The sequence below is a fragment of the Gekko japonicus genome, unplaced genomic scaffold (assembly GCF_001447785.1).
Source record: "Gekko japonicus isolate JY-2015 unplaced genomic scaffold, Gekko_japonicus_V1.1 scaffold2560, whole genome shotgun sequence".
NCBI lineage: Eukaryota > Metazoa > Chordata > Lepidosauria > Squamata > Gekkonidae > Gekko > Gekko japonicus.
The window spans coordinates 226,663-242,416 of NW_015177093.1; the positions used below are offsets into that span (position 1 = coordinate 226,663).

The following is a 15,754-nucleotide window of genomic DNA, read 5'->3' on the forward strand; positions in this document are numbered from 1 at the left end:
GTGTGGCCTTATGACACACTTCCGGTGATGTCAGGGGGTGTGGCCTTATGACACACTTCCGGTGATGTCAGGGGGTGTGGCATATGCTAATGAGTTATGCTAATGAGTCCCCCTAGCTCTTTTTCTACGAAACGACCCCTGGTATGTGCACATTCTATAACAATGCAAAAAAGCAATCTTCCTGAAACTACATGTTCAGTTGTACAAAGATTCTTTTTGTATAGTGGTTTACTGATATGCACATGTGCTCCTGTATCTATATAAAACACTATATTAAAAAACAACAACTGGAAACAACTGTATGTACAATCACAACAAGGCTGGTTTTTTTGCATTGTTTTATCCGTGCATAGGGCTATTTTTGGCTGGAACGCACAGGAACGGAGTCCCGGCTGGCTCCTGAGTTGGCCACGCCCATCAGGAATTCATTAGCATAATAGGTCACACCCAACAGCAGAAACTCATTAGCCTATTAGGCCACACCCCGTGCCTTCCCTTGGCTTGCCTGGGTGCCCCGTGGCTGCAGGGAGCCTGGGCAAGCTGGCCCTTGGACAGGCAGGGGAAGGCACAGGGAGGCATTTAAATACCTCCCCGATCCTTCCAGCCCCCCCCCCGGCCCACCTGCCTTGGAGTCGCCAGGGGGGGTCACTCTCCAGGCCTTCCCTCTGTAGCCATGCACACAGAGGTTTTGGCTGTAGTGGGCATGGCCAACTCTGAAGCCAGCTGGAACTCCGTTCCTGTGCGTTCCTGCCCCAAAATAGCCCTGGGTAGTTGTATTAGTTTGCTGTAGTAAAAAACACATTGATTCACTGCAATGATTTTTTTATTCTACCTTAAATCTTCCAGTACTACAGTCCACTTCCTAGTGAGTCCTCACAAGGCAGATGTATATTTACATGAGATTTTCCAACCTAGCATATCCTGTTTCCCAGGAACAAACCACAAAACCAATCCTATGGAGAGCAGGATTGATTCTACAGACACAGAAGGCTGAACTGTGAACCGTTAAATATTCCAGGGGATTCAATGACAGTCACACCCATCAATCTGGAGTATACTTTTGGTTGCTAAATAGACCAAAGAAAAAGTAAGAGGCAGATAGCTCACCGATGGTGTTAGTCAGAGAACATACAAATATAGAGTGCTATGTGTGATGGAGGGGAAACCACAAAAACCTTGGGCGGTAAATGAGATGTCTTTCACTAATGCAGACAGCTGCTCACATTTCATCATAATTGTTTAGGTTCTCATTAAGCAGTTGGGACAGACATTTGATCCTTGAAGATATTTCCTACCTAGAATAGGAATTTCCAGAGGGTTAAACTGACTGAGAACTCTAAGCACCAGGGCTCTAGTCGGGGGGGAGCTCTCAGGTACGGAGCTCCGGAAGAGAACCTCTAGGGGGCGGGGCGGTCACGTGGTGAAGCCCCGCCCCCTTCTTTACCCCGCCCTCTGCTTCGATCCTCATTCCGTTTGGGAATGAGGATGAAGCAGGAGGGTAAGTAGCCGGGCCTTCTGACACACTTCCGGTGATGTCAGGGGGTGTGGCCTTCTGTCACTTCCGGTGATGTCAGGGGGCGTGGCATATGCAAATAAGTTATGCTAATGAGTTATGCTAATGAGCTCCGGCAGCTCTTTTTCTACAACAAGACCCCTGCTAAGCACCAAAGCTATATAATCTTTAAGGTTACTAATTCTCTCCCTTCTCCCTCCCCAACTAGATACCCCAGATTTTTCTTTTTTTTAAGATGCCATGAACTGTTGAACATTGATTCATTTGTAGAAATAACTCATTGTGTACAATGACCTATATTGTTTTTATAGTTAAGACACCATGCAAAATATTACCCCAGATTTTGAATTTTACAAATCAAATTAGGGCTTCCAAAATAGTAATTCTGGTATTAAATATTGATACATGCTGTTGATGCAGAAACCAACATGATATACCATACATTATTTAGGAATACATTACATTAAGCAACAGACTTTCATGGTAGTGTCAACAAAAGGCACCTTCATATTAGCTGTCCACAAGTTAACCAGATACAAAAGGAGGGCAGGGCTTTTTACACCCCCCTAAATTGTGCAGAAGAGGGAATTTCAGCAGATGTAGGTTGTTTTATCCAAGCAAGACAACCTATATCTATTGCAATCCTGTTTTCTCCACCACAACTAAAGATACAGAAGCCCTAACCTCCTTTGCTTCTGATCAACTGCTGTAAGATTCTGATATAAGAACATTATACATAGGCTCACTGGCAACGAGCCTTGGACAGCTCCCTATTACGTATTCTAGGTCTCCATCTGGAAAATACAACTGTCTGTTCCATTAAAACCTTGCTGTAGCAGCAAACAAGTAGGTAGGCGGCTACCATTAACATGAGTTTCTAGAGCCATAGTTACTAACCACTTTTGTTTAATCCATTGTCATTAAGTAGAGATTACCTAAACCTAATATAACTTATTCTTGCTATGCACACCACCTCTTATGACCTTCAAAAGCTGGAACAGGTAACACATGCAGTGAAGATTATACCAGAATGCTTCTTCCAGTCCTGTCTGAGTGCCAGAAGTAAGAAGCCTCAAGCACAATAGCGCTATTGTGACTGTCTCTTCCAGACTAAAACTTTCTATGCTCTGTTCAGGCACTGAAGAATCCAAACAGTATGTTCTGGCAGCCCTTTAACTATTTGATGACTGCCTCTATGCACGTTGTAGAGAAACAACTACTGAATGTGCACATGCTGTTCACAGCTGACATACTTCATGTGTACTTTGAATTCAACTGAAAGACTGAATTGGTTCTCAATGCACAACAGTATTCTCCCCCTAGAGAGAACCTGTCAACATCTATGGATGTGTTCTACACTGAAGAATAGTTAATACATTAATGGGCAACCAACCCCCTCCACAGATACACACTAAATCCACACAACAGCAAACCATTGAGGAGACATCCCTTAATTTATTTTCACCATGGCTTTCATTCCTGAATTAGCAGCAGATAATGAGAGTTTCAAATGTAATTTAAAAACCAAGAATATTTGTTAAGGACTCACCTACCAGTGGTAAGCTATAAAATTTCACAACACACATCGTCTTGCTTTGAGTAAAGCAGCATACTGCGTTATTCAGATATTAAGCTACCTGAATCCAATATAAAGTATGAATTGATTTCTATCACTTTTTACTGCATAAAATGTGGGTTAAAAAAGAAAAACAAATGTTTGCACCATCATAAGAACTAAACATGGAAGCAGTCTTCAGTATGAGAGTTACTAGCTGGTCTGGGAGGTGCAGGAGTAAACTGAATGCAGATTCGGATGAGTATGCAAATGAAAATACGGTTTACCTTGATTTTCGTATCAGTACTTTCAATAGGGTGCACATTCAGATGTCCTAGCAACTAGTCCAATGGAAATACTATTCAAATGCAACAAGAGTTGGCTTGGATGATTGGTTAGAGATATGGAGGTCCAAGGGAGAAAAAGAAGCAAAAAAAAAAAAATGGTTGGGGGAGCTATTGTATCTCCCCTGAGGACTTTCCTCCCAATTTTCACAACATAAAAAATTGTGAACTTTGGGAGAACACTGAAAAAAATTCCATTTCCCCCCCTTTAGGAATGAGTGAGATTAAAGATTTTTAATTTGCAATAAGCAAAAGAAGTTTTGGGTTTATAGGAAAGTATTGCATGTATTTCAGTTTTCCCAAAAATGTCCTTGTTGGGGGGGAAGCTGATGGGGAGGAATTCCCATGCTTCAAAATTTCTGGAATTTTTACCTGTGTTAAGAAAATGTTACCTATGAAGTTGAATACAAGAATAAGATAGTTAAAGAAACTGTTACCTATTAAGTTTTGTTTTAAAGGAAGGAATGGATAAGAAAAAGAGATTTGGTGGGGGTGGGATCAATGTTCCCTCTAAGCTGTGGAGTCTTGTGAACAGAAATTCTACTTTGTGAGCTACCGGCATTAAAGCTGTGAGCGAGTGACTTAGCTACTGCATAAATTAGCTTGCTCTGGAGCCATCCCTTCCTGAGCTAAGGCAAAAATGTGTGAGCTGGAAGCTAAAAAACTATGAGCTAGCTCACACTAACTCAGCTTAGAGGGAACACTGGGTGGGATCACTGCGGGAAGCCTGAAGAAGGGGAGGGAGGGTGAAAAGGAAAAGTGCTAAATTGTGAATGATGGTGATATAATATTGGACATCCTGATAATAAAATGTTTTTTTTAAAAAAAAAATCTGGAATTTTTCTCTTATGTTGGTCCCTGCATTTTTAAAACATCACATCTATATGTATTTCAGTTGATTGTACACCGAAGAACTATGTTTTAAGGGTTACGCAACAAGATAAAAACTGGGTTTTAGCAAACAAAAGCTTAAGAACTGGGAAGCATTTTGTAGAGTTAAAATGTTATTGAACAAATAAATACAGAAACACAAAACTGACATACGAAAGAGAAATCTGGTTAAATGTTTTTGATACTGTAGGAGGACAAGCCATGAAAATAAAGGTTTAGTCATACTGAAAGAAAAACAGTTATCTTAAAAATCTCAAAGACACAGCTCAAGCGCTGCTGCCAGGACATATGGCATACAACGTCATCAAATTGATCCAAGACTTAAGAATGATTGAAAGACAAGGTCAGGATGTAGAATGTCTTTCTTTTCAATACACATTCTGAATTTAGAAATTTTCTATCAATAAACGGAAATGTTAATGTTTCGCAGCACCGTAGGTCATGTGTGCCTACTCCACACAACTGCTTATGTTGGTATATATGACAGCCTATTTCAGCCAGATAGAACTAAAACTTTTTTCTTTGGATAATTTTTTTATTGATTTTCCATGAACATACAAACAAACAAGCAAACAAAACAACATAAAAGGAGCTTGGTAGATTCTACTAGCTCAGTTCAAGTCCCTCCTAAATAACTTAACATAAGAAAATTGATTAATACACTAATATTTTGCAACTCCAAATAGTAAATGACTTCTTAATAGATTGTTTTACAGATTAATTAGCCATCCCACCCTTAGTTTCCTTTACTAATACATAAACACAAACTCTGCGACATATTTTCAAGTTTATCAATCCCTCCTAACCTTAAACAAGATCATTTCTTTTTTTTTCTTCTTGCCCCCAATATACATATACATTTATTTAGTTGTTAATAAACTTAAACAGTAAAGTTCTTTTATGTTTTGACTCCACCTATTATTCCATAGTTCCTACAATGTATTCACCACTAAACTTTCACAAAAACAAACTCAGTATCCTGTACTACATCCTTTCTTGTGATTTCTATTCATTCTTATACAACTTAACTAATACAAATTAACTACTAAAGTAATATTTTATAGATTCAATTCCTTAATCAGAAACGTCCTTCTATTTAATTCTGGTTAAATGGACTCTACCCCATTCTATTTGCATATATATTAGTTTAACACACCAACCTTACAAAAAGGAGAGTTGCTCTATCATCTGTCTAAATCCAGTTTCTTAACCATAACCATCCTTCTATTTAAATCCAGTTTAATGGAATCTACACCATTCTATTTGCATGCATTTGAGTTTAACACACCCAACATACAAAGAGCAAAATTAGGATTTCTTAATGAGACCACGTATGTAAATCATTATATATAAAAACCTTATTTTTTTTCTTTTTTGCCAAATATCTATTCAACTGTAAAATGTTGTCTTTATGTCTTTTCCCTTTGTAAACCATAGAAGCTGAATTTGCAATTAACATTATTAAGCCTAAGTACATGTTTAATTGCATTTTTTCTTTCCAATATTCCTTCTGGGATAGAGCAGTAGTCGTCTTGAATCTAATCTTTTCTCTAAATGTTTTCCCCTTATCAATTTCATAAATTTGCTTTACATTAGAAATTGTGTTTTTCTTCCCCTGTTTAACTGTTTCTATAGCTGACAGTGCCTTCAATTTTAAAGGTCCACGTTCTCTAGACAGCTTCTCTTCCTTTCTTGCTATAAAAGTCTTTTTGTACAGCACTCGGGTCTGTCTTACTAAAGTCTCTTCCTGTTCACAGTTTGGTTCTTTGTCTTTAAAAGTTGGGTATAACAATTTATCCCTTTTACTTGCAGATTCCTCTGAAGTGTTCTGGTTTAGAATGTGTAGTTCCTCACAGGTGTCCTTAATTCCTGATTTAATTGTAGCCACTATCATTGATTTAAGGTTGTCCAATCTTCATCAGCTAAATTGTCTGACTTCACTTCCTTTGGTTCATTTTCTGCTTGAAAGTAAATTTTATAGTCTTTGTAGTCCTTATGATCATTGTTTATAGTTTCCATTGCAAAAGGATGTTATCCTGCTGTATACTTAAAAAACAGACCAGATCACTAGAAAAGTACAATACCAAAAACATTAGCAACCAGAAATCTCTAGCAAAGTCAGTTTGTTGGTTATTGTCATGTAGATTATAGAGTTAAACGATTTCTATAGGGCAGCCTTGTAGCAAAAAAACTCTTTGAAATACGTAAGGATCTCACTTTCAGTATCTCTATATTTTCTTCTCTTTGTAGTAAAGCACTGTAACTTATTCAGTCTATATTCCATTAACAAAATATAAATTGGCCAGATGCCAGTAGTTGTAGCCCCCTCTTTCCCCTCCCTTTTATATAGTTTACAGCACCTTGTTACCACAACTTTTAAATGAGGTTTACTCTGGAGGGGGGGGAATATCACTCCTCCTTCTCTCGTTTTTTGAATTCACTGAGGGGTTAATTCTTAAGTCTTTATTGTTTTTAGTTACTTTTAGGTGATCTCACAATCTTCACTGCTGTTGGAGGCTTAGAAAAAGTTCACTGTTAAGTTATACACCCACCTCACCCTGTGACCGGTAGCGACAGTTTCGACTCCAAAGGGAGGCTCTTTGTCCGCTTGGTGCTTCGGGAAGTGCTTGATTGCCCCTACCACTGCCACTAAATGGGGGTATCAGCCGGAATTCCCCTGCACCTGTCCCTCTACCCAAGGGAAGGGGGGGGTCTCAAAGGGCTTGAGACCCTCAATCCTAAACGAAAAAGTCAGCAGTCTGCCTGAAGCGCTTCACTTGTCCTCTCTTATCATTCTCATGTTACTGTTCACTAATACCAAGTGACTTCAAGGCCATTTGTAGTTTAAATTTGAAAGCACATTTAATGTATCACGTCTATAAATGTACTGCCACACTGCTAGAAGTACGATCTAATTTAATTCCACCTGAGGATACAGATATGCATGCAGAAGTCTGTCCATTATGTACTCTCATGGCCCTTACCCTTCTTGGTTGGTGATCTTGTAATAAAGCCACTGTAAGAGGCAAACAGCGAGAGAAGACACACAGATACACACGGTAGCAAGTGAACAAAATGCTTCAGGAGAAAACAATAGGAACTAAAAACAAAAGACTCTGTACCAGGAAAATGGATGTGGGAAAGATTTTCCACATCTAGGTCATTACACACACACTGAAAAAACCCTGTCATTGTCAACCAGGCCATTTAAGAAAATGAACTCTGAGCAAGACCTCCTGTCACAAGCAGCAGCTAGAAAAAAACTCTAATGGCTGCCACCACTCTGGTATGGGTCTCCTTGGGAGGGCCCAGGGCACCCACCCTGCCCCTTTTATCCACTCCTTTTCCAGCAGGTTCCACCCTATAAGTGACCGAATGAGGTGTGAGTAATGAACGATTTTATAATTTTTTTAAACCCCCAAAGGGGTATTTTTATTATTTTTCATAGACTAATAACTACAATGAAAAATATAGGGAAGGGGGACTACATCTAAGGATAAAGGAAAGATACCCCCACTAACTAAAAACCAAAGAGTAGGAGATCCTTTCCATGTTAATATAAATGTTAGTAAGACAAGTGTTAGTGATACAATATACTTGTGAAAGTAACACATCTTCTACATTAGTAAGTTAATCTTTGTGAGAGTACTTCTTGAGCATCTTCTTACTTCAAAGAGCAATTTACAGAGTCCTTCTGCCCTTACTTCGGTTTTCTATCCCTAAAGTCATATACAGTTTTCATTGCTCCCGCTCCCGCACCCGCTTCCCCCACAGAGTCCTCACCCGTTCCCGAAGTAGCAAAGTCACTTGACTTGGATTCTTCATCTTTACGTTCTTCTTCTGGCCCGAGCTGACGTCTCAAAAATTCCTTCGCTTTAAAGATGGAGTCAATCTTCTCTCTTTTGCTGTTGACTTTAAAAATTACACCTTCAGGAATCGCCCACCTGTACTGAATTCCATTAGTTTGAAGAAATGAAATCAGTTCCATGTAACCTTTCCTCTTTTGACGGATTTCAAATGGGATATCCTTTAAAGTTTTTATGATTGTGTTCCCAATTTTCAGTAGATTTACCGAAGTTGCCTTTAATACCGCATCTCTGGTCTGTCTTCTTGCAAATCTCACCACAATCTCTCCAGGCAGGTCATTTCTCCTAATATAATTGGAGTATGCCCTATAGGCAGCCTCCGTGTCTTTTACTATTTCATCCGCTGATATACCTGTTACTGGAGCGATGATATCTCCCAGAGTCTTCTTTAGATCTACTTTTTCCTTTTCAGGCACTCCCTGAAATCTGAGAATCATGTTACTTTTTCCATTTGAAGCTGTAACACACAAGTTTCCTGAAGTTTTTGTACTGTTTCCACATCCGTCACTCTTTTCTTCATCTTCTTATTTGCAATATCCATCTCTGTAATTTTTACAGTTGCATGCTCCACTTTCTTCTCCATTTCTGCCAGCTGGCGCTGCTGCAGACCGAAGTTTTGGTTCAGTGTGGCCAATTGCTGGTTAATACCATCGAGTTGCTCCATTATTGGCTTCAGCATATCCACTAGCAGCTTCATGACGTCTGCTCCCTCTTCTGGTCTTGGGCTCTGACTGCCTGGTTTCAGTTTTAACTTTCCTTGGGAAGCCACCATATTTCACTTTGTTTACACTTCCAAACCGCTATGCCAGGACCCAAAAGACTCGTCGTTTCACTATCGGTACTCAAGTAAGTCTCTCAGAAAAGAATTCGCTGTTTGCTCCCCCCCTTCCCCCTTCGCTACGTTAGTCCATTCATGCGCTTAGAAGGTGACCCTCCTTACGCACCGCTTTTCCCATGGGGGGTACTCCGTTTTAGTAAAATAATCTGTTTATGTCGAACTCACGTTCATTGTTGATCATAACTTGACCCCGCTCTCTTCATATGCTATTTCGCTCGATCTCCTGCGCTTGTCCCGGTTAGATTGGCTTGTACCCTAAGGTCACCCAGTCGGCTGGACCATCGGGGGGGAGGGAAGTCTCTATTCTCCGGCATCCAGCTGTCGAAGAGGCTAACCCTCAAAAGCCCCCTGGCCTGGAACCCTTTACAAGGGCTCTGTGGGGGTGCCACTTGAGGTGGCACCCCTCCAAGCCGAGGGTGTGCTAGTCGCCTCCTCAGACATCAAGGAGAGCGAACGCCATCGCCGATCCACCCACCGGAAGTCCAGTAATGAACAATTTTATTGAAGAGGTATAATAACAACTGTAATTCAAGTACTATGTAGGATAATGAGAACAGTAAAGGTAGGTACACAAACAAATAAAGAAAATCCTAACACATCAATCTAGACCAGGGGTGTCAAACCTGCAGCCCGGGGGCCGGATCAGGCCCTCGGAGGGCTGCAATCCAGCCCACAAGGCCCTGGTTCTTTCCTGCTTCCTTTTCCTGTTCTGCTGCTGCTGCTACATCGCAGCTTACTTTATCAGACTCTCTCAATCACACAGGAGAAATAGATTGGCAAGCTTCTCCTGTGTGATTGAGAGTCTGGTAAAGCATTGGCTGAGGCTCCCCCCCTTCTCCTAAGGGGAGGGAGGGAACTAGCCAGAGCTTGCTTCCTGGCCAGGCTGCCTCAATCATATTCAGGAGACAAAGAGAAGCCTTTCTTCCACTAGCTGAGGCTCCTTTCTGAACACAGGCAGGGAGGGAGGGAACAAGGGAGAGCTTGCTTTGCTGGGCTACCTCAATTGCACGTTAGAAATACCAGGCACTTTTAAGACCAACAAAGTTTTGTTCAAGGTATGAGCTTTTGTGTGCCTTGCTACAGTGTGTGTGTATTCTGTTGGGCTGCTTATGATCATTGTGTGTTTTGTTGGGCTCCTTATGCCAGGGCTCCCCTGGGTGCAACTGGGTTCCTTCCTCCTTTTTACTGTGTTCATGCCCTCATGATCCAGTCTTTCTCAGTAAGAAAGCAATGTGAAAGTTAATTGTGTTTGTCTGTGTCCTTTATAAAATTTATATCTCCACTACCTGGCATTACATCTTATGACACACATGGCCTGGCCCAACAAGGTCTCATTTATGTCAGATCTGGCCCTCATAACAAATGAGTTCAACACCCCTGATCTAGACTGTTCCTAGCTATCTCTTGGTGATTGGCTTCAAGCTGGCTCACCCCCTCTTGATGGGGGATCCCTCTGTCTACAACAGCCTCTCTACAGCTCTGCTCCCTAGGAGGGAACCACCTCCCACCTTGGGCAAGGCTTTTTATCTCTTCTTCCCAGGCACCACCCTCTGCTCCTCTACTGGTGTAAGTTCTCCCTCCAAATCCCGTTAACCAATCACATGGTCCAAAGGCTGGCCTGGGAAATGTAGGCCCAATAGTCACTCTAAAATAGGCTTTCCCAGAACCACTAAGCCCCACTATGCAGGCCCAAGCTCATAACACCTCCAAATAGGGTTGGCAGATACCTTGTCGTGCTGGTGGGGGGATTTGGGGGGCATTTCGGGACGTCCCCGGTGTGATGATGTCACCCAGAAGTTATGTCATCATGTTGGGATGTCGTGTGGAGACGCTCTGGTTTGAGGGCAAAATTCTATGGTAAAACCGGGGATATTGCTTTTTGGGGCAGGGTATCCACTGCTGGCCAGTGGCAGGCAGTAGCCCCAAAAACTAGGGGAACCCCCACCGGGACCTGGAGATGGGCAACCCTACCTCCAAAAATGATCTCAAATGCCAGGCAGACTCATATGGAAAGATCTTGTAATTTTCTTGGCCCCAGACAATTTGAATTTGACCTAGAAGTAAATCACAGACAGCACAGTTCTTTCCAACTGGCAAGATGTCTCCCACAGCTAATACCAGTCACCAGTCTTACTGTCACTTTATGTACTAAATGAAGCTTTGAAATTGTCTTATATAGGGTTGCCTTCAAAAGCACATTACAGTAACCAATGCTGGACCATCCTGGTCACTTTAGTTTAGAACTGCATTGCAAGACAAACAAGGGAAGTGTGGTCTTATTGATTTTCTTGAGTCACTCAGCAGTTCTCAGTACCTTTAACTTTATTAATAACTTATCTGAATCGGGAGCCTCTGTATACAGTGGCTTAGCTCCTTCCTGCTGGGCAGGTTTCAGAAGGTGTTGCTGGGAGACTACTCTTCCTATTTGTGGGAAATGCCCTACAGGGTTATTCAAGAATAAAAATTTTCCCTGTGATCCTCTATTATATTTACATGAATCCACTGGGGGAGGATATCAGAGAAAACTAGGCGAGGTGCCATCAATATGACGACATCCAGTTTTATTTCTCCTTTTCATCATATCCAGTTAAAACAGCTGTGTCCCTAAATGAGTGTCTGAGAGTGAATGAATGCAGTCCAGATAAAACAGGACAGTTGATGGTGGTGTGTACTGGACACAGGAGTCAGGTTCATGGCTTCAGCGTAGTACCTGGGAGTAGCACTGGCCTATGAACAGACTAAAATAATGCCTTGTGGACATTTGCTTATCACCATTTTAGCCCCTGGACTGTTTTATGGGTGGTTGGGATGATGCTGAATGTCGGGGGCTTCTTATCTGTTCTGATGGTGGCTTTTAAAAGGTAGGATGGTGGATGGGTAGGATGCTGCTTCTATTTCAGTGCAGATGAAAGGTAGCAGATATAGGGGTGGGAGGTTTCACAGATGGCCTGTGATACATGAGTGCTTGCTGCTTATCTTACATCCCATCCTAAGAGGTGCAAGAACCTCTTTTCCTGTGCCCCTTTTTAAATACTGTGCAATACCAGATGGGTTACTAGTCAAAGAAAAAACTGATCTAGTTTACATGAGAGACTTCGCTGGGAGAAAATGATGTGGTATATCATCTAATTGCACTCAGTTATATAATCCTACATCAACCCCACACTGGAGGCTGAGGGAGTGGAGCTATCATCTTTGAGAGTCTCTTACAGACTCCCAGTGCAATCTACTGTCAGGATTCATTGTTGGTTCCTTATGCTGGGTTCCACAGACAGATTGGGAATTCTACTTGTTTACCAGCTGTCTAGTCCCCTGCAGGGCACACTGTCTGACCTGGCAGAAGTACTCTTGGGCTTGGTGCTGGAGATACCCAGAATGATTGCTCTGGGGGACTTCAACATTCATGCCAAGGGCACCTGGCCAGCTCAGGGTTTTGTAACCTGTTTGGCTGCCATGGGCCTGTCTCAGGTTGTGATGAACACAACACATGAAAAGGGACTTTGTTTTTTGCACTAGGCCTTTGGGGGAAGATCCGATTTGGGTGTTGGAGGTTCAGCCTGTGTCTACTCAAAATGAATGTGGCTCCAACGTTCTTAAAAAATGGGGGGCCAGTTAAAATATTTCACTCATGGAGACGCATGGATTCTTCTGGATTCCAGGATGCTCTAGGGAATGTTAGGATCCCAAATGACAGCACTTTAGAGGTAGCAGCAGGAACATGGAACACGAAGTTCCTAGAAACTACTGACAAGGTTGTCCCTTGACAACCACTCCCATCCTTCAGATACAACCCAGCCCCTTGGCTTACTATGGAGCTAGGTATCCTGAAGAGGGTTAGGAGATGTCTAGAGCAGCGTTGGTAGACATCTGCAAGTGAATCCACAACAGTGTGCCATAGAGCTTACTGGAAGACCTAGGAGGCAGCTAACTGCATCAGCTAGTTCATGACCAGCTCAATTGTTTAAGCTTGCTGACTGAGCCCTTAAATTCTCAAGAACAGCTAATTAATTGTGACACTTTTGCAAAGATTTTTTTGCTGATAAAATCTCCACAATATGTTCCATTTTGGATTCTGGTTGCAATATAGTTCAAACAGAAGAAATGTCTAGTGCATCATTTGGTGGGTTTATGGATCATTTTGTCCTAGTTACCATGATGGACGTTGACAGGGTCTTAGGATCTGTGAGTGACTTGTGCCCCAGATCCTTGTCCGTCCTGGTTGCTGAACTCATGTAAGGAGCACATTATAAATCAATCACTGACACAGGCATCTTCTTTTAACCACTCAAATAGGTGGTTGTCTGTCCATTACTTTAAAAACCACTGCTATAGAAAATGATGTGACCCAATCTCTAGTCTGCCTTTTCTGGGTACGTTGATTGAGACAGCAGCAGTTGTGGACTAAACTTCACATCTACTTGGATAACTCATCTGCTTTGGACACTTTTCAGTCAGACCAGGTTGCAAGACAGAGATAGCACTGGTGGCTTTCTGATGGAATGCAGACAAGTTCCATACCTCTTTATCAGCAGCATTTAATATAGTGGACCATACCATTTTGTTGAGACATTTGGACGTAGGAGAAAGTATTAGAAGATGCACTTTGGACTGATTTAAGTCATCCCTTATAGGCATGATACAGAGGATTGCTGCTGGAGGCCAGTTGTCATCAATGTGGAGTTTGTCCTGTGGGTTTCACAAAGCTCCATCCATGCTATTCAATCTTTACGTAAAGCCCTGTGCTCTGTGGGCAGGCCCAGTCAGGTCTCCTCTGGAGCAAAGCCCTTAGGTCTAGATAGCATGGCCTGGGAGCATCAACATGTGCTGGCAGCCAGGAGCTGGAAGCAAGGAACTGGAACTGGCACACAGACTTGTACCTAGCAGACTGGTTGATCCAGCAAGGCAGTTTCACAAGCCACAGCCTAAACAGGCTGGGAAGTAATCAGGGTCAGCTGTCCTGCTTGCAGTTGTTTAACTCCTCCTGCTGCACTGTGCTATGGCCAGAATCCTGCAAAGAATTATTGTTCTCATTGCCCTGTTCTGGGCTGGGGTTGAGTACAGCCTGTAGAGTATTTCATCTCCTTTGGGTCATTTCAGCCCAGGCCTTCTGCCATCACTGTTCCTGCAGAGTGAGTGTGTCCCTTGGAAAGCTATGGGCTCAGGTCCACATCCTGCCCAACTGGAGGACTGTTGACTATTTCAGGGGCTCGCGGTGAGACCTCCCTTGCAGGATCAGGTGAGATTAGGGATGCCAGTCTCCAGATGGGATCTGGGGATCCCCAGGAAATACAGTTCAGACAACAGAGATCAGTTCCCCTGGAGAACATGGATGCTTTGGAGGGTACCCCATTGTACTCCACTAAGGTCCCTGGCCTCCCCAGACTCCACCCCCTAAACCTCCAGGTGTTTCTCAATGTGGATCTGGCAACCCTAGGTGGGATGCTACATTAGGCTCTCCCTGGTCCTGCTGGTCCTCCTCAGCTGGTGGACTTGGCTCCTCAGACTCTTCCTCTGAGGACTCCTAGTCTGAGTAGCTGAGCTGGTTGGACAGGGTCATGATAACCCGAAGAAGAAGAAACCATTCATGGGTACATAGATCACTGTCATCCATATGCAGATTAAAACCCAGCTCAATATTGCTTCATTCAAATCAGCTGGTGATAAACCACTGTCTACCTGCTGTTGTTAAATGGCTAAAAGTGAGCAAGTTGAAACTCAGTCCTAACACAGAAGTAATAAGTCTTAAAGAACACTGTGCTTCCCATATTTGATGGGGTTACTTCTTGACTCAGCCAAGAGCCTAGGGGTTTATACTAGCATTATTGCTAGAGAAGCAAGTTAACACAACTGCCAAAAAATGCTTTCTTTCACCTTAATTTATCCTGGAATATAGCTCCTTACCTTGACTTGGCTGATTGGGTCAGGTGGATCTGAGCCAAAGGGACCTTAAGACTAGAATATTGTAATGCACTCTACAATGGGTCTGCTCTTGAAGTCAGCTCACATAACAACTGTTCAAAGGTCTGACTATTGTATCTTCCAGATTAGACTTCTGCAATTACTCTAATGGGGCTGTTTTTGAGGACAGAATTTTGAGGACCAGAACTGAACTGTATTAATAAATACCGATAACCAGTGTTCCCTCTAAGCTGAGTTAGTGTGAGCTAGCTCACAGTTTTTTAGCCTTCAGCTCACACATTTTTGCCTTCGCTCAGGAAGGATGGGTCCGGAGCAAACTGATTTATGCAGCAGCCAAATCGTTCGCTCACAACTTCAATGCCAGCAGTTCACAAAGTAGAATTTTTGCTCACACGACTCCACAGCTTAGAGGGAACTTTGCCGATAACCAATAGAACAATGGGAATGTATATGCATACCCTTTAGAATTACCATCTCACTGTGGAGTACTAAGGCAGTAAAAGTTACTAGTACATTTTTTATGCCAAGTTCAAATAGAATGCTTCCTCTATTCCCTTCAATATACTTTTCTGGTGCTACAGTATTTGGGTGAATCTGTTTTAAGATAGTGGGAATAAAGGAGCAAAAATCCAGGTGTCTAGCTGCCACCAACATCTAAAAAATTGGTCCTGATGCTCAGACTGCTGAAGAAGTGGGTTTATCTTCTGATGGATGCTGTGTGAGGAACTTGGCCACCATATCCACTTCCATGAATTGAAGAAAAAGTTTCCAAGTCACAAGACATGCTTTCTGGATAGGTATAAAGCCTGACACCTCTCAATTAAGTTG

The 15,754-nt window shown here is 42.3% G+C and overlaps 1 protein-coding gene across 1 annotated transcript in view; it reads right to left on the reverse strand.

The window, feature by feature from the left end:
• The window catches only part of WDR47 (WD repeat domain 47), a 56,551-nt gene extending 50,354 nt beyond the window's left edge, over positions 1-6,197 (reverse strand). Inside the window, exon 1 of the mRNA XM_015428272.1 lies at positions 5,895-6,197. Within this exon, the coding sequence (XP_015283758.1) occupies positions 5,895-6,197 (303 nt within the window). The remainder of the gene's footprint in view (positions 1-5,894) is intronic.
• Between the last annotated feature and the right edge of the window lie 9,557 nt (positions 6,198-15,754).